Source organism: Bubalus kerabau, chromosome 2 (assembly GCF_029407905.1).
Source record: "Bubalus kerabau isolate K-KA32 ecotype Philippines breed swamp buffalo chromosome 2, PCC_UOA_SB_1v2, whole genome shotgun sequence".
NCBI classification, from domain to species: domain Eukaryota; kingdom Metazoa; phylum Chordata; class Mammalia; order Artiodactyla; family Bovidae; genus Bubalus; species Bubalus kerabau.
This window is the reverse complement of record NC_073625.1, coordinates 158,019,658-158,039,834: the sequence shown is the minus strand read 5'-3', so window position 1 is coordinate 158,039,834 and position 20,177 is coordinate 158,019,658. Positions and strand designations below refer to the sequence as shown.

Genomic DNA, 20,177 nt, shown 5'->3' with positions numbered 1-20,177 from the left:
ACTACACTTTCTAGGGATCTTAACTCATAGACTGCATAGAGAAATGATGTACTTGAGCTACATCAAGCTCCAGCATGTCTATTCTAGATGACTTTCAGCCAGACTCACCTGTATTTCTTTCTCTGAACTCTTGGGACATCTTTCTGCTCTAAGGCAAATTTCCTGAGAGATTCCTGGAATCCCCTTTTCTTTAGAGGATTTTATGTCAGCTTATATGTAACTGTCACCGTGGCAGTGACAGCTTTGTCACTGGGCAAATGGAAAATGTTAAGATATAGCATGATTTCAGAGATGTCTGATTTCTTTTAGTGACATATTTGAGATCGATTCAGAGGACAGTATACTTACTATGTGGGACTGTAGAGAGTTTAAAAGAGTGGTTTAGGCTTAAGTGTAGGCCAAGGCCTCACAGGACTTATATTTTGGACTTTATTGAACTTTATTCTAAGGGAGAGTCACTATAGGGTTTTAAGCAGGGGGAAGACTTGAATCAGATTTTTTTTCTTTTAAGCGCAAAATCATGTTATTCAAGTGATCAAAGTCAGTATCACCAATAATGGAACAAAATGACACTGTGTCCTTGCCATTGTATGACATCAGGAGAAGGCAGTGTAAAATCATCACCAATGTAAAATCGCTGCAAGAAAAAAAAATTTGTCTAGAATCTAATCATGAAGTAGGAAGCAGATCCTGGTATGGGTCATTCTACAAAAAGAATTTAAAAATTTTAAAAATGAAATATCTGAAATTAAAAAAATGACAGTGTCATGAAAGATCATAAAAAGCTGAATAATTAGGTTAATTGTGGAAAGTGTGTGGTCTTTGATAAGAGTTCTGGAATTTAAAAATCCCTTAAAGTATTTGTGACATTTGGGAGAATTTGTATATAGATACTATCAGTGTTAAATTTCTTGGATATAAAAATAGTATTGTAGTTATGTAGGAGAATGTCTCTGTTTCTAAGAGGTACATGGTGAGAAATATCTTGGAGAGTGAAATATCTACCATTTACTTTCCAGTTGTTTAGGGGATAGAATGTTACTAATGTTATATTTAGGTGGAGGATGCTATTAACTGTACCATACTTTCAAATTTTGTAGGTTCAAAATTTTTCAAAATAAAAGGAGGGTATAACAAGTATATGGTGAAGTCAAGAGCTAGAATCTGACTCTTTGATTTAACCCTTTAAGTTGTAGGTTCCAATGTCATTCAGCATTGTAAGTGAGGTGATGGTCTCTCGTAGAAAAACCTTTAGTGAAGTTGATTCATCCAGAGTACCTGAGATGTTGGATAATTTTGTCAAGAAACTGTACTATTTTTTTAGTTATAGGTGTGGTGAGATTAGATAGATAAATGTGTTCAAACTTCCACTAGCCTTTTGGTAATGAAAGGATTATTCTGAATAGTTGAGATTCTCAGATCACTAAAATAGGTGTTGGTGAGTGTTTTTAAAATCTTTCTTAACCCTAAAACTTTCTAATTTTAACAGTTGAAGGGTTCTAATTTGAAAGACCTTTTTTAAAGACAGCTACTTGGCTATGGTTTTTCCAGTGGTCATGTATGGATCCGAGAGTTGGACTGTGAAGAAAGCTGAGCACCAAACAATTGATGCTTTTGAACTGTGGTGTTGGAGAAGACTCTTGAGAGTCCCTTGGACTGCAAGGAGATCCAACCAATCCATTCTAAAGGAGATCAGTCTTGGGTGTTCTTTGGAAGGAATGATGCTAAAGCTGAAACTCCAGTACTTTGGCCACCTCATGGGAAGAGTTGACTCATTGGAAAAGATCTGATGCTGGGAGGGATTGGGGCAGGAGGAAAAGGGGACGACAGAGGATGAGATAGCTGGATGGCATCACCGACTGACTAGATTGGATGTGAGTCTCAGTGAACTCCGGGAGTTGGTGATGGACAGGGAGGCCTGGCGTGCTGTGATTCATGGGGTCGCAAAGAGTCGCACACGACTGAGCGACTGAACTGAGCTGAACTGAACTTGAATAAACTTAGTACTGATGAAATTCAGTTTCAAAAATGATTTATGAAATAGTACTTTTCTCAGACATGAACAGAACATTATTTTACTCATGTAAGAAAACTTTTTAAAATAATAAAGCTTACCCCTTTTAAGTACCAAAATACTAAATAAAATAACTTTGAAGGTTATTTATCCACTTTCCTTCTGCAGTGCTAATTATTTTGGGGTTGGAAAAGCTTACATTTTATTCCTATCTCTAGGCAACTGACATTTTCTTCATCTGTAAAACAAATGTATTATGAATAAGAAAGTACATAAGACACCTAAAATAATAGGTATAGGCTGTTACTTCCCTTCTTTTGCTTTATTTAAAAAATTCATTGTAACATAAGACACACATCAAGAAAACTACATAACAGATGTGTAGTTGATTGAATTACGTTTTTACCCAAAATAGTCAAGATTTATTTTTTTCTATGAAGCCCAATAATATTGTTAAGAGTATGTCTTGGGATTGATCCTTTTGGGTTTTAGTCTGATTTTTATTCATATCCTTTCATCCTTTGCATACCTTTTGTCTCATTTAGAAATAGCACATTCCAGTTTTGATCTGGCGTTAGAGTTTGCCTTTCTCTCTTGCTCTCTTTAGAGATATTATTCTATTCCTTATTTCCTTTTTTATTTTTAATAACTTTGTATGGGATTTAACTTCTCTGCTTATTGTTTTTCTTCCATTCTAATTTAACTTCTTGCAGTTTAATTTTTTAAATTTTAATTTTATATTGGGGTATAGGTGATTAACAACAATGTTGTGTTAGTATCAGGTGTGTTTCTTGCTTTTTTTGACCACCTGCGGTAATCTTGTGGTAATCTTAGTTCCCCAACCAGGGATTGAACTTGTGCCCTTTGCAGTGGAAGCACAGAATCCTAACCTGTGGACCGCTAGGGAAGTCCCAGCATTTCTTTTTGCATTTTAGACTACCTTCTAAACTTTCAGATAACTTGACTACTTTAGACTACCTTTCTAAACTTCTACAACTTGATAGAGCTCCTTCTTCTGTTAAAATTATGGCCGTTTGTTTTCTAAGCATTCCTGGCATGGATTCCTCCCCCTGCTTTATCTGGCTTTTCTGTTTTTCTTGGTGCTTCCCTGGTGGGTGGCTCAGATGATAAAGAATCTGCTTGCAATGCAGGAGACCCAGGTTCAATCCGTGGGTCAGGAAGATTCCCCTGGAGAAGGAAATGGCAACCCAAGTATTCTTGCCTGGAGAATTCCATGGACAGAGGAACCTGGTGAGCTACAGTCCATGGCGTCACAAAAGAGTTGGCTGCGACTGAGCGACTAACACTTAGAGCACTTCTGTTTTCCTTATCCTACTTATTTATGATTCTGATCCCAGCAGTTGCTCCTTGTCATGCATGAGCTCTGACCCACAAGGGAGTCCAGGTCTGTCAGTTTCAAAGCTTCATGGGAATTAAAACCATTCTCTCCTGGAGGCCTTACTGTGCGTTCTCCTGCTGCCTCTGCACCTTTGGAGTGGCCATCCCTCCTTCCAGCGCAGCTGCTATTTTTAAATTGGCTCCCTGCTTTTTTTTTTTAGCTTGTACCTGTCGGCTATTTTGGCTTTTTCTTGTTTTCTTTAATGGTGCTTCCCTCACACCAGGGATTGTGGCTGTGGTAGTTCATTCTCACCAGATTGTATTTTGGGGACCTTGGGGGATAACTTGGTATTTAGTTATATATGTCATGGGTTTTGGCTTTGCTGTCTGGTTGGTCAGTGATATGTGGAGCTTCAGGAAGATCCAAAAATGATAATGTCTCAGAATTTGCAAGATTCTTTTGCTCTATTCTAAAATAGGGTGCGGAATATGATTTAGTTTTTACTTAATATTGTTTTCTTACTATCTTAAAACATGAATATTTATTATGATGACATCAGGTCACTTGCGAAGGGGTAGCCTTCGTATTTACTTTTAAATCAATTTTTTAAATAGATACAATAGGTTTTTTCTGTCTCCTGATGTTGAATTTTGCTTGTCTCTACTATTGATGTGATTAATGAGCTGTTTTTCTCTTTAGGGTGCTTTTTCTAGTCGGTGGAAGGTTTGGGAGCTTAATGATCAAACTGTAACTCTGTGTGAAGTAAGAATAAATAGATTCAGGGTCTTCAGGGAAAGGAACTTGCCCTTTGATCACTGGTGTCCTTTTGCTTCTCCCTGAGTTGTTGAAACTTTATGCTAGATAGGCAAGTTGATAGCTGAAGTGGAGAAGTGTGAGGCAAGGTTCATTGTTTCCTCAGTGATCTCTGATGTCATTTGCTTGAACAGTTTTAAAATGTGCTAAGTAAGCACTATACATTTTTATTAAAAACCCATTTATTTAAGAAAAACTTGTTGATTTAAATAAATAGGAGTCCTTACTATGTGGTAGTAAAATGATTATAAAAATGGACTTACCAGGTGAAACCATGCAAAGCAATCTTGTAATCAATGGGAAAATTGTGATGGTTTCCTTATGGTTTAAAAAGTTTTGTTGGAATATAAACTTCCTGTTATTACTATAAAGAATAGAGATGTATAATATAAAGAAGTAGTGAAACTAACATTTAGTGTAACTTAAAACATTGGAAACATTGAGAATTGTGTTTTATTTTTAAACTACTCTTGATAAGTTTTGTTCACAGTGCGTCCCTTCACAGTTTTTGTATGCTTTGATGGCTTTTAACATTTTATCCTTTGCACTTGAATGTCATGAAATATCTCCAAGAGTTTGTTGTATTTTCAAGTATTTGAAGTATTTTCTTGGAATCCCTTCCTCTGGGACATTGTCATTCTTTTTATTACAACCACTTTCCTCGTTGATCATTTCGCCTTCACTAAATTCCTCTGCAGCGGTGTCATCCTTGCCACCACCAGCTACCTCTTCTATAACTCCATTTACTTTGGACTTGAAATTCACTTCCAGCATATCACTTTTCATTTCTTTGCTGTACTTTCATCCTTTATTGGTTAGACTGCCCTTTGAATATGTGTAAAACGGCATGTGGATTTGTCACTGGGCAACAAGGAGATGACACAGTTGTACCCTCAGCTGTTTGTTGTGCAGTGACTAGTTGCCAATACACTTTGAAAGAAGGACATGATTGGCCACTGATTATGATGTTTATCTGCTATTTACATGACGATTTGTGGACTGAGGAGCAAAGTTTGTACTTTATGTAATAGTTAATATGTTAGCAGAAATTGGAGCCATGGTGTTGGGGACTGTTTTTAGTTAACTAAAAGTGTGAAAAAGTGTAAGTGTTAGTTGTTTAGTCGTATCTGACTCTTTGCAACCCATGGACTGTGTGTAGCCCGCCAGGGTTCTCTGTCCATGGAATTCTTAAGGGAAGAATACTGGAGTGGCTTGCCATGCCCTCCTGCAGGGGATCTTCCCAACCCAGAGATCATACCCAGGTCTCCCACATTGCAGGCAGATTCTTTACTATCTGAGCCACCAGGGAAGCCTTTAGTTAACTAAACCCTGGTGTAAAACATGGAATGAAATTCTTACACAACAGAATCATGCAAAGTGAGAACTCTGTCTTTAATACGAAATACCAGGTTGTACTTGGATTTGGTGACAATTGTGAAGATGATAATGGAACTAATCCGAGACACACAGTAACATGATAGTCTTTCAAAAATACTTTATAAAAAAAAAGATTAAAAATATTTTTTTCGATAAATTCCTTAACAGGGGAATGTGTGTGTGTATCTCTGTATGTATACTAAGGGTAAAGATTTGAAAGGAGAAAGTTTTAGCATTTGTTGCATTAATATATTCTATAAACATCTGTTTTCTGTGATCTGATTATTCTACACTGCTCAGTGTTACGATTACAACCTTCATTTCACGATCTGAGGAATTCCTTCTGGCCTGTGGTTGGGTCCCTCTCACAGATCCTCCTCTGTAGATGGCTGTGATTGTTGCTTTTTTTTCATTACTGCTGTGAAGAGTTAGTGGTGTTGTGAGGCCTCCATTTATTTGTTCACATAAATGGAGAGGGATAAGGGATGAAAGGATTAAAAAACATGCCTCCAGGGCTGGGCTTAAGTATTTTTTACTGTGCAGATTTTACAACTGGAGGGGGAAAAACTATGACATGCATATGAACATACTGAAGAGCATGAAGAAAAATTTTAAATCACCTACTGTAGCTCCGTTTCTCTATTGCCTGTATTAGTATTTAGGTGTATATCTGTTTATACATTTCTTCTTCATATATATTCATATACTCTTGCATTTTTACCCAAAATGTTGTAAATGTTTTTCATATTCTTTATGCTTCCAAGTGGATTTTCAAGATACATACACATTTTAAAGCTTTTTCTTATGTAAAAATGTGTGAAAACAGAACAGAGACTAAAGTGAGGACAGTACATGTATCACCCAACTTTAGTGATTTCGTTCCCAGGCAATCTTATTTCGTCCATACCCACCTACACTATTATTTTGAAGTCAGTTCCAGGCGAATATTTTAGTACACTCCAGATAACTATTTCAGCACATAGAGTTAAATTTTTTTTTTTGCCAAATTGTTCTCCAGAAAAGTGTTCTCTGTGTATACTTGTCAGAGATGAGATTGTGTGTGTTAGTCACTCAGTTGTGTCCGACTCTTTGCAACCCCACGGACGGTAGCCTGCTAGGCTTCTCTATCCATGGGATTGTCCAGGCAAGAATGCTGGAGCGGATTGCCATTTCCTTCACCAGAGGATCTTCCCAACTCAGGGATCGAACCTGGCTCTCCTGTACTGCAGGCAGATTCTTTACCGTTTGAGCTACAGGGGAGTCTGAGATAATATTAAAACACATTAAAAAATTGAGTATTGTTGGTCAGACACATGTATATGTGTACTTTTCCTCAGGTAATATCAAAAAAACCTAATAAAGTGAGTTTGGGTATGCTTATATACTCGGGCAGGAAGCTTTCGGTTCTCCTCAGTATGTCCCTCATAGGAATGCTGTGACAATTAGGGTGACCGTATAATTCACCACCCAGACTGGGACACGTTTGAGACTTGACAGAGGCACTGTTAGTAATAATGCCAGTGTAACAGACTAGCATAGACCTGTGCAGTGTTTTGGCACAGCTGGACTGTATGCTTACCTTAGTACTATATAATGTGTGTAAGATGCAATAAACATGAAGTGACTGTATCATGTAGTCAGTCAGTTCAGTCACTCAGTCGTGTCCGACTCTTTGCGACCCTATGAATCGCAACACGCCAGACCTCCCTGTCCATCGCCAACTCCCAGAGTTCACTCAAACTCACGTCCATCGAGTTGGTGATGCCATCCAGCCATCTCATCCTCTGTCGTCCCCTTCTCCTCCTGCCCCCAATCCCTCCCAGCATCAGGGTCTTTTCCAATGAGTAAAGTCTTCGCACGAGGTGGCCAAAGTACTGGAGTTTCAACTTTAGCATCGGTCCTTCCAATGAACACCCAGGACTGATCTCCTTTAGGATGGACTGGTTGGATCTCCTTGCAGTCCAAGGGACTCTCAAGAGTCTTCTCCAACACCACAGTTCAAAAGCATCAATTCTTTGGTGCTCAGCTTTCTTCACAGTCCAACTCTCACATCCATAAATGATCACTGGAAAAACCATAGCCTTGACTAGACGGACCTTTGTTGGCAAAAGTAATGTCTCTGCTTTTGAATATGCTATCTAGGTTGGTCATAACTTTCCTTCCAAGGAGTAAGTGTCTTTTAATTTCATGGCTGCAGTCACCATCTGCAGTGATTTCTGAGCCCAAAAAAATAAAGTCTGACACTGTTTCCACTGTTTCCCCATCTATTTCCCATGAAGTGATGGGACCAGATGCCATTTTGGGATCAAACGAAGAACCAGATCTTCGTTTTCTGAATGTTGAACTTTAAGCCAACTTTTTCACTCTCCTCTTTCACTTTCATCAAGAGGCTTTTGAGTTCCTCTTCACTTTCTGCCATAAGGGTGGTGTCATCTGCATATCTGAGATTATTGATGTTTCTCCCAGCAATCTTGATTCCAACTTGTGCTTCTTCCAGTCCAGTGTTTCTCATGATGTACTCTGCATAGAAGTTAAATAAGCAGGGTGACAATATACAGCCTTGACGTACTCCTTTTCCTATTTGGAACCAGTCTGTTGTTCCATGTCCAGTTCTAACTGTTGCTTCCTGACCTGCATACAGGTTTCTCAAGAGGCAGGTCAGGTGGTCTGGTATTCCCATCTCTTTCAGAATTTTCCACTGTTTATTGGGATCCATACAGTCAAAGGCTTTGGCATAGTCAATAAAGCAGAAATAGATGTTTTTCTGGAACTCTCTTGCTTTTTCCATGATCCAGCGGATGTTGGCAATTTGATCTCCGGTTCCTCTGCCTTTTCTAAAACCAGCTTGAATATCTGGAAGTTCACGGCTCAAGTGTTGCTAAAGCCTGGCTTGGAGAATTTTGAGCATTACTTTACTGGTGTGTGAGATGAGTGCAATTGTGCAGTAGTTTGAGCATTCTTTGGCATTGCCTTTCTTTGGGATTGGAATGCAAACTGACCTTTTCCAGTCCTGTGGCCACTGCTGAGTTTTCCAAATTTGCTGGCATATTGAGTGCAGCACTTTCACAGCATCATCTTTCAGGATTTGGAATAGCTCAACTGGAATTCCATCACCTCCACTAGCTTTGTTCGTAGTGATGCTTTCTAAGGCCCACTTGACTTCACATTCCAGGATGTCTGGCTCTAGGTCAGTGATCACACCATCGTGATTATCTGGGTCGTGAAGATCTTTTTTGTACAGTTCTTCTGTGTATTCTTGCCACCTCTTCTTAATATCTTCTGCTTCTGTTAGGTCCCTACCATTTCTGTCCTTTATCGAGCCCATCTTTGCATGAAATGTTCCCTTGGTATCTCTCATTTTCTTGAAGAGATCTCTAGTCTTTCCCATTCTGTTGTTTTCTTCTATTTCCATGTAGTCAGTAGATGGTAGCTTTTGTTTATACCTGTGTGTGAATATGTATAAAAGTCTTTCCTTTAAAGAAGTGTTTTTTGAATTAGCAATCCAAAATCCTAAGTTAACAGTTTGTGTTTCTACGTGTTTTTGGAGCTGACAGTGACCATAATTCTTAAAAGTACATCTGATTTTCATAATTAGGAAGATGTTTGTGTTAATATTTGCAGCTGGAAAATGCCGGAGGGGACCTCAAGGATGGCCGCCACCACAATGAAGGAGCCGTTGTCATTCTGGATGCGGGTGCTCAGTATGGAAAAGTCATAGACCGAAGAGTGAGGGAACTGTTCGTGCAGTCTGAAATCTTCCCTTTGGAAACACCAGCATTTGCCATAAAAGAGCAAGGATTCCGGTGAGATTAGATTGCAGGATATTTTATTATTAATTTGCTTGGACACTGAATTTTTTAATGAAAATAAAATGGATTGGTTTTAATACAAGACATTTTCCATGGCTCTTGACATTAAAAGAAATTAAAATTAAAGGAAAAGATTATGTTAATTGTATTTGCACAGTTTAAGAATTTATCATTTGAATATTTTATGTTTTATAGCAGGGGTCCCCAACCTCTGGGCCAAGGTCCGGCACCTGTCAGATCAGTGGTGGTATTAGAGTAGAATAAAGTGTGCACCAAATGTAATATACGAGAATCATCCTGACACCACCCACCCATGGAAAACTTGTCTTTCATGAAACCACTCCCTGGTGCCAGAAAGGTTGGGGACTGCTGTTGTATAGGATTTCTGCATCAGACTTAGATTTGGCTGTTACGGTCATTCATTCATCCCAGATTACTTGATCAAAGGGATATATATAATGGTTAGAGTACCTAAATTAGAGAATGCTGTGTACAGTGCATCTCTTTTGCTTCCTATCCCAGGAGACTAGTTTCTAAATTATGAAGACTTCTAATTTAAGGGCTAATTCTATAACTTGTACTATTAAAACTATCAAAATGACATTCAATTTATATGTAACTTTGTCCTTTAACAGCTATTTTTGGTTAATGCTGTATCTTTTCTCTTGGAATTAATGTTTATTTTTTTATTGAGTGTTATTCAAAAGCAAGCACCTTAATTAGCTCTCAAGATTTGGTGCTGTATTTCTTCCAAAATACAGTATGTTTAATTTTTCTTAAAAGCATATAATGTTTTTCCTTCAGACAAATGGTTACCTTTCAGAAACTTTATAAATGTGTATACATTATCCTTTGTTTCTTATTTTTGAAATGGAGTGAATTGTGAATCAGAAAAAATTTAACTCTGTTTTAGTTGTAGGATGCAGATAATTTTATAGTAAGAAGGAACGCTTTGAGTTTATCTTATTCAACTGTCTTGATTTGCCAGTGAGAACCAATTTTAAGGGAATTAAAACTGTAAGGAATCTGAATGGCTCTCTGTCAAATCCAAGCTCCATCATTCCCCAAATCCAAAGCAAACAGACAAAAATTCCCAGCAAACTAACTGAAACCAAATGTTGTGGAATAGGGTAACCAATATTGACAATAGAAGTCTGATTTTCTTGTCATCTGATTACCTGATCATAAACAATTTCTAGGTCCTGCTTACACCAACAGCTGCTTCTCTCTGTAGGAGAACGGGAACTATAGCACTGTTGCTTTTGTTACCATGATCCTTTCTGCTGAGATAGCCATTTGATCATCCTTTTTCTAGAACAAATTTTAGGTTTATGACTTGAAAGACATCTTAACCTACCTGTTTTTAGAGCTTGATCTGCTTGATACATAAGGTGGTATCTGGAATGCCTTGAGACTTACTGGGCCTTGTAATTGCAAGTTATTTCAAAATAATAGCAGGGTAGAAATAGAAAACTCAGAAAGAGTGATTAACTCTTCTCAAGCTTATTGAGATAAGAATTTTCATAATTGGCTTAAATGCTGCTTGAGTTTTATCCTTGACTAAGTCCATTGCTTTTTCTTTTTAATAGTATTAAGAATCTTATAGCAGATTAATGAGGGATGCTGGGCAGTCCCATGGTGGTTATCACTTATAAAACTAAATATAACATACTGAAATTCTAGAGATCTTGGTTATTGAATATATTTTACAGAGTTTTAGTTTCTGCATTTTTAAGGAGCTAGGTTACATATCTACCCTTAGGGCTAGCCCCATTCCTCTTTAAAATTGTTACCTTAAAGAGATGTCCCATTTATCATCTTGAATAAGTAGATTGTCTTCAGTCTGTTTGCAAGAAGAGATAAGCTAACGAATATAATGTATACCAAGATTCATGTTACCAATATAAAGTTCAGAGAGTAGGGCTTTTGTCCTCACTCAGATTATTATATATTTTTTTAAAAATTGAGTAATTTTCATGATTTATATTATTTTATTGGATGTATTACAAGTCTGTCATTTTAGTTTATGTTTTTATATGGCAGGCAGCCACTGATTATACAGTGGATTGTAATCCAGATTTGTTTTTAAGTAGATTTTGGTTACATCTTGGAATGTGTTTTCCTTTAGAAATAAGGACTTCCCAAGTGACTGAGTGGTAAAGAATCCACCTGCATATTCCCATATTGCAATAAAACACAGCAAAATAAGCTGTGTAGGGGATTCCCTGTCAGTCCAGTGCTTGAGACTTCCACTGCAGGTGGTATGGAGCATGGATTTGATCTCTGATTGGGGAACTAAGATCCCACATGTCACACAGTCCAAAAGAAAAAAAAAAAATTAAGCTGTGTAGGAGACTATTAATTAGCTGTGATAAAATCTGGATCTGCTGTGGCATACTGAAAACAACAAAATCTGAGTCTGTATTGAGTTTCCCTCAGTGGTACAAGCAAGAGAGGGCATAGACCCTGTATAAAAATTAACAAAGATTCTTCATTACTGTCTTCTTTAAATCCACAGTGCTATTATCATCTCTGGAGGGCCTAATTCTGTGTACGCAGAAGATGCTCCCTGGTTTGATCCAGCAATATTCACTATTGGCAAGCCTGTTCTTGGAATTTGCTATGGCATGCAGGTACATACATCTGTGAATTTGCCTTAAAAGTTAATTTGTTCTGCTTGTGACTCCTACTGTTTTAGTGTTTTCTGTCTTTAGAGCATTTAGGATATTTAGTTGTATGAGAGAATTTGTTCCTATTAAAACTGTTTATGAATTGCCACACTAGTATGGCAAAACTGATTTGAGTGGGGATTTTCAAAGGAGCAACTATATATATTACTGCTTACAACAAAACCCTGTCCATTATAAAAAAAAAAAGGTAGGCATTTAAATATACATGAAAGTTGAAGTAGTAGTTCAGAGAGAGCTCCTTTTACATTTACTCAATTCCCTAATTATAACATTTTTAACCATTTTGAGAGTAATTTGCAAACATGGTGTTCTGTTACTTGTATCCTAAGTACTAGAATTCTGCCTTACATAACCACAGTATGGTTATCAAAATCAGCAAGTTAACATTGACTTGGTGTTCACATCTGATCCACAGACTGCGTTAACATTTCACAGGCTCATTAATGTCTCTTAAAAGTCATGAATTCAATCTAGACCATGTGTTGTTGTATTTAGTTGTCATGTCTCTTTACATTCCTTTAGTTTGGAATCATTTCTCAATCTTTCCTGCTCTTTCATGACCTTGCCAATTAAAAAAAAAGTACATTCCAGTTACCTTGTAGAATAGTCTTCAGTTTTGGTTTGTTTGATGTTTCCTCTTTGTTAGATTCAGGTTATATGTTTTCGGCAGGAATAGCACAGGAGTAATGTTGAGCTTGTGTTTCTGGTGGCTCAGTGGGAAAGAATCCCCTGCAATTCAGGAAGCATGGGTTCGATCCCTGGGCTGGGAAGATACCCTGGAGAAGGAAGTGGCAACCCACTCCAGTATTCTTGCCTGGGAAATTCCATGGACAGAGGAGCCTGGCATGCTGCAGTCCCTGGGGTTGCAAAAGAGTCATATATGACTTTGCAAAACTAAACAACAGCAAATGCTGTGCTCTTCTCAGCATCTCATTAGAAGGCTGCTGCTGCTGCTAAGTCGCTTCAGTCGTGTCCAACTCTGTGCGACCCCATAGACGGCAGGCCACCAGGCTCCCCTGTCCCTGGAATTCTCCAGGCAAGAACACTGGAGTGGGTTGCCATATGTCAATTAATACTGTGATAGGTGGTTTTCCTTTAGATTATTTGGTTAAGGTGGTGTCTGCCAAGTGTCTTCACTGTAATGTAAATTAGGTATATGTAGGGTAGTGGCCAAGATAGTGGAATAGGAAAACCGTGAGCTCACCTTCTCTCTTGGGCACAGGGATCCTATGCCAGGAAAATGAGCCCCCAGAACATTTGGCTTTGAAGGCCAGTGAGACTTACTTTTGGGAGAGACAAAGGGTTGTGGGAAATAGCGATTCCTTTCTTAAAGGGCACCCACAAAAGCTTACATGCTCCAAGACCCAGGGCAGATGCAGTAATTTGGAAGGAGACTGGGTCAGACTCACCAGCTGATCTTAGAGAGAGTCTCCTGCAGAGGCAGGAGGCGACTGGAGCGCACCCTAGGGACGTGGACGCTTGTGGCAGCCATTTTGTGAAGCTCATTCTGCCGTGAGGAGCTGCTGCTGATGCCATTTTTGTATCCTCCTCGTTTTAGTAAGTGAGCAAAACAGTGCATTATCTTTTTTTAAACAGTCTGGTTGAAACCTGTGTACTGATATGAATAATGCTCAGAGGGAATCTGTTCAAAAGTTAGAAAGTGAACAGACCAATGTATTTTCTCCTAGCTATCTTTCAGTAAAGGAAGGAAATATAAATCAGTGTTATTCTTAATACAGGGCAGAATATTAGAAATTGCTGGTCTGCAAAACAGCTTTAGTTGATTTTGTTTCTTTCTAATTGTTATGATTTTCCATGATAACATAAAGAAGAGTCTTGCAGGATATTTTTTTAGGACCCACTTAGAGTGAAATAGGTGTGAAGTATGCTCCTTTAATATAAAATGATAGTGGCTACTTGTCCATTTTGCCAGTACCCCCTTGTAATTGTAAGGCCACATTTTCTGTCATTCAGGATGGATCTTATGGTAGCCAGAGCCAGGTCTGTTTATGTTAAATGCATAAAAAATTGCCTACTGCTTTCATAGGAGGATAATGGAATAGAATGATCTTGTTCCTTTGGGCAGAAATTATCTTTCTATAAAATGCTGATATAAATAATGCCTCGTAGCTAATGTGCAGTTTGTAAAGGACTAACACTTCCTAGAGACTCTTGATTGGGTAATGTTAGCACCAAAGGCCTCCCTCTAGTGTATACCTTTGCCCCCTCCATGGCAGCCTGAAATCTTATGTACTGTCTTTTCCCATTAACTCTTGAGTCTTACTGATTGCTTCCTGGTAATTCTTTGCTGTGGAAGAAAAAAGTCTGTCCTGCTCCTTACATTGTTTATTTCTATTATGGTTTATCTGTCACTCAGCGTAAGAAATAGAATATTAGTAGAACTTTTGAAACTCTCTTTGTACTTTTTTCCAATCCACATTGTTCTGTCTTCCAACAAGAGGTAAGTAACACTTTTATTGAATTGTTATTCATTCCCTTTTTTTTTTTATAGATTTTTACACATTGTATTTCTAGATAATATATTATCTAGTTTTGTCTGTTGATCTTCATGTAAGTGAATTCATGCTTCGTGTAGTTCCATTTTTGGTTTTGAAAGTCACTAATTTTAAGTTATTTTCACTACTGAAATTATTGTTTGAATGTAGTGATACATTCAAGTGTATCTCAAATAGTGATATATTCGACTGTTAGCGTTGCTGGTCTTTTTCCAAGTTTTTGCAGTTACAGACGCTGCCATAAATATTTTTGGACTTTGGTATTGTACATACACAAAATTTTCTCTAAGCTAACCATTAATTGAAATGCTGAGTCTCAACTTCACTAAGAGCTATTTTCCCCCAATATACCTTCCCACAGCAGTATGTAAAAATTCCTTTTGCTCTATATCCCTGCAGGCCTTGACAAGGTTAGATTTTTTTAATTTGCCTAGCTGAAGAGGTGTTAAATGACATGTTGTAGTCTTAATGGTCATTTTCCTTATTTTAAGACTCATGAATTTATTTGCCATTAGTCATTAGTGTCTGGTTTGCTGTAAAAGATTAGTCATGATTTTTGCACATTTTTTGTTGAATTTTAAAATTGTTTTTATATATGCTAGATGCTAAACTTTTGCCAAATATATATATTGCATATACCTTCTAGATTCTGACTTCCCTCTTCACTATAGTTTCATTTTTTTAAAGAAACATCTGTATTACAAGCATTTGGTTCCTTTATATACTGTCACACAGATTTTGTTAAATTTTTTGTTGGGAGAATTTCCTTTCATTTCCCCCTCCCAAATCTAAGATTTATTTTGAAATCTTGACATACAAGACAGATAAAATGGGAGCTGACCCAATTGCAGTGGTAAACCTGCTAGACCTACAGGGCTTTTGTTGTTGTTTGAGGCATTTAGGACCTCAAGATTATCACGAATCCAAAGCAGAAGTCATTTCCTTAAGTCAAAATAGAATATTAAAACAAAATTTTAACCAAGTAGAGTGTTCTGCTTTACATAAAGTTGTTCCCTCCCCCCTCTGCCACACACAGACACTTGGCTGATCCTTCAGTTCCTTGTATTTTCACTTTTACCTAGCATACATGCATACATAAGTCAGGAGTCAAGAATAAACATGAAAGCCTTCTGAACAGGTGAGATAGCTCTAAATTTTGCTGCAAGCCTTTGGCTTTATAAAAACCTTTAATTTAGACTTTGTGGAGTTTTAAACTGTGTTGTGTTCCAGCAGCTTTGGTCAGCTTGATCATTCAGCTGTCTTCTGATTAAGAACTGGAAATTTAGAGGAGGCAGAGGCACACAAGGTTCATTTGGTACATAGAAGAAAACATTCACTTTTCATTCAGCAAATTGAATGACTGCTCTGGGCCACATACTTAGCTAGGCCACTGGTACTGTGACCAGACCTGAAGACATGGTGGGGAGAGAATATGCTAATTCCACATTGCTAATCACACTGGCTTGAATGGCTTGAGTAGAGAATAATGGGAAATATGAGAAGTGGAGTTAGATGGAGGCAGTGCATTGAAAAGTCTTTGTTCAGTATAAGGGACTTGGACTTTATCCTGTAGACAGGGGGTCAGCAAATTACAGCCTGCTGCCAAAGCTGGCCACTGCCTGATTTTTGTATGACCAGCAAGCTAAGAATGGTTTTTATGATTTTAAAGTGATTTTTATGGTTGGAGTTGAAAAACATTTTTAAAAAAGAATTGTATACTGTCACATGTGAAAATGAAATGAAATTCAAATTTCAGTGTCCATAAATAAAGTTTATTGGAACACCATCATATCCATTCCTTTAAATATCTGTGGTTGCTTCTGTGCTTCAACGACAAGAATTGAATAGTTGCTTCAGAAACAATAGGGCCTACAAAAACTAAAATACTTATTCTCTGGTCCTTTACAGGAAAAATTTGCTAACCCAAATATAGATGATAGCCATTAAGAATTTAATCATGGACTAACACAATCATATTTATATTTTAGTAGCTGACATTCATAGATCTCTGGAAGATGGGCACTATTAGAGGCAAGGGGACTGATTAGACTGCAGCAGTGTTTCTTCAACTATGTTTGTTAAGATGCTGCAGAAAGTGTTTGACGTATGAGTCTTTAGTTTGGGAAGTACTGGGTTAAACGGGTTAGAAGGTGTTTTTTTTGTTTTTTATTTAATTGCTGGACTTCATGCAGACGTTTATTGCAGGAAGTTTTTTAGTGAATGTCTAACAGGAGAATGTAGAGGGCAGCATTTGCTGATGCATATTTGAAGAATATGCCATTGTGCATTACAAGAATGAACACATGTTTAGCCCTCTGCCTGTTTTTCTGTTGGGTGCTGGGTACACCTACATCGTGTATCATTGTGGCAGATATCTTACGACACCTGTTGTGGAGCAGACATATGAAGATAGGTTGTATTGATTTTATCAATGCAGATTTAATGTTCCTAAAAATCCTATGTGTATCTGTTTTGTGTTGGAAGAGTTTAGGCATATGTAAATGATGAAGAAGATTGACACAGAAGGGTCAGACTGGAGAGACTACTTAAAATAAAAGTCTATAGGTGGATGGGATTTGAACAAATTAATTTAAAGACCAGATTATATTGCTTATCCCATCTCCACAGCACAGCCTTCTGTAGACTTTCAGACTGACTGTTCCTTTGGGGCCAAAGATTAAACAGTTTGGAGGAATTTATAGCTGCTAGTTTTAATACCAACTAGGTACTTTCTGAGTTCAAAGAGTGTTTTAAAATGCTTTAAAAATTAAACTCAGATATTAAAGACTTATCTTTTATAAAGAAATCCTTATTTTTAACAGAGGAATTAAAGTATGTTAAATGGAAAATTTGCCAGTGTTTAATAAAAATTAACATTAGATCAAATTCCTAATCTAGTTTTGCAACTATTCCTTTTAAGAACTAGATAATTATATATAATAATAACAAGTAATTTACAGTTAGCAAACTTCCTTTATTTTGAAGGCACAAACATAACAGCGATCCTAAGAACAAGAAATAAAAATTTTTAGTATAAGAAATTGGGTAATTTTCTTTTGAATTATATTAACCTCAATTTATTTTCTCCTGAAATAGATGATGAATAAGGTATTTGGAGGTACTGTGCACAAAAAAAGTGTTAGAGAAGATGGAGTCTTCAGTATTAGTGTGGATAACACATGCTCCTTATTCAGGTATGGTAGATATTTTTATATCAATAAGAATGTTAGAGGAGTAACTTAAAGCTGGGAATGTTATTCTTCAGAATTGGAGATTCTGTAATTCTTAGACAAAATTAAGGCCACGGCATTGGCCAGAGGTATTGTCATATTTGTTTTCCAATTGAGTGTCAAGACAGAAGAGGATGGTGGTGATGCTAATTAGGAATAAGAAAAGCACTTAATGACAGAATTGAAAAGCAGTTGTGCAGTCTTAAACCCCTATTTGGGATTGCAGATGGCGATGCCAACATTTGTAGTTTTCCCTTTTCACTTTTTAGCAGAGCATGATTCTAAATATTAGTATGACAGATGTGACAGATAACGCTTTAAACTGCCTGCGTTTGTACACATCTTCTTCTACCATGTTCTTTCTCTGGGTGCTTAACTAGCTACCCATTTGCTGGCCTCATTACTAAATATGTATTGCACTTTTTGTACTGAGCGTAACTGTATCTTCTGTACTGTCTTTTTAATATAGTGAATGTATTAATTGATTTTATTGCTGGTTGGTAAGGCAATGGCACCCCACTCCAGTACTTTTGCCTGGAAAATCCCATGGATGGAGGAGCCTGGTAGGCTGCAGTCCATGGGGTCGCTAAGAGTCGGACACGACTGAGCGACTTCGCTTTCACTTTTCACTTTCATGCATTGGAGAAGGAAATGGCAACCCACTCCAGTGTTCTTGCCTGGAGAATCCCAGGGACGGGGGAGCCTGGTGGCTGCCGTCTATGGGGTCACACAGAATCGGACACGACTGAAGTGACTTAGCATAGCATAGCATAGATAATAGTTTAGGTGTATTAGCTCTAATGTATTTAAAGATTGGTGAATGAGCTGTTCATTAGCTTTCTAGAATCATTTATCTTCTGCTTTACAAAAAACCAGGTGAGTTTTCATTCAGTTTCCTGAAAGACCAGAAAACTTAAATTTTAGTCACTTTCTTTCTTTCTTTGGGTTTTCCCATGTTTTGGGTATAACCCACTTAGGTGGACAGTTCATTTTTCTCTAAAAATCACGTTTCTCCCTAACTGCATTAAATCTATGAAATGTAGGCTGGTGTCAGTTAATGTGCATATGTAGTTTATTATCATTTCTTGTAACTGTGCTAATTATCTTTATAGATTTGTTTTATTAACATATATTCTTACATCCTCCATAGAGTTGTACCTAAATTAATTCTTAATGGATAGTGTTCTCCAAATTGGACAAATCAGTTTTAAAATCCAAGTTAAGACCTTTTGTCTAAAATGGAGCAATCCCAGTTTTGACACAAAACTGGCTGTGGCTGGGTTTTCTTTAATATTAGAAAGAGCAAGAATATCAGTATTCAGAGATTGTCATTTTCAAAGCGATATTAATAAAAAAGCAACAGTTGCTCAAAATAATTTTATGAACTGAAGCTACTCATTGCCAAAATACGTTTTTGAAATCCATTTCTTGTTCTACTTTATAATGGAGAGGTGTTGCTTACATTCATCTGTATCTCTAACAAATTCTTGAGAACTACTTCAGGAATCTTGCTGGTGGAATGTGATACTACAAGAGACTTTAAAGATCTGATTAAGATTTAAAGTTTTTCTGTCTTGCCAGTTCTAAAATCCTGGTACTCAATTACAGCCTACACTAATCCTAAATAACAGTGAACAGTGATGACAGTAACAACCCCCCCAAAACATCCTTTTGGTTTTAATGCACTTAATCTTCTTGCTCTATTCTTAATTTTTGTTTCTTAATATTATTTGATAAAGTCCTTGTTCAAATTTTTTCATAATGTAACAAATGTGTTTTATAAAATTCATTCGTTTACATCAAGGTCCAAAGAAAGTCTGCACAGTTGGTTTGATAAATGTTACTTACATCTGTTTTAAACCATGCCATTAATTACTTCTGTTCTTAAGATTAATTCCAGTAGAGATATAATTTTGAAACCATGATAGCCTCTTGAAACTGTGTTTGTGGTTATACCACCAGCTTTATATATTCAGTTTCAGTTTTTATGGATTGCCTTTTCCTGGTATTTATTATTGTTTTTGGCTTTATAATGAATAGAGTAAATTTAAATTCTAGCAGTGTTGTGCTGTTACCTACTTTCTCTGTTTTCTTGATTTACGCATAGAAGCTAGTAACTTTTAAAGCAAAAAACTACCAGTTTATAAGATGAATTAAGTTCTAGGAATCTAATGTAAAGCGTGATGACTACAGTTAACAACAATGTATTGTATATTTGAAAGTTGCTAAGAGAGTAGCGCCTAAAATGCCCTTACCACACACAAAGAATGGTAATTCTGTGAGGTGGTAGATGTGTTAACTAAATTAGTGGTAATCATTTCACAGTATATAGGTGTATCAAATTATCACATTGTACACCTTAAACTTACAGTGTTACAAGTCATTATAT

General features: G+C 37.1%; 1 protein-coding gene across 2 annotated transcripts in view; it reads left to right on the top strand.

The window, feature by feature from the left end:
* Window positions 1-20,177, top strand: part of GMPS (guanine monophosphate synthase) — a 61,885-nt gene that overhangs the window by 16,662 nt on the left and 25,046 nt on the right. Inside the window, exons 1-4 of one of the 2 annotated variants that reach the window (XM_055569258.1) lie at window positions 3,200-3,265; window positions 9,165-9,346; window positions 11,871-11,985; window positions 17,655-17,752. In XM_055569258.1, coding sequence (XP_055425233.1) covers window positions 3,215-3,265; window positions 9,165-9,346; window positions 11,871-11,985; window positions 17,655-17,752 — 446 coding nt within the window. In that variant the 5' untranslated portion in view covers window positions 3,200-3,214. Of the gene's footprint in view, window positions 1-3,199; window positions 3,266-9,164; window positions 9,347-11,870; window positions 11,986-17,654; window positions 17,753-20,177 lie in introns of those variants that run through there. The other variant, XM_055569259.1, reaches the window with a different exon arrangement.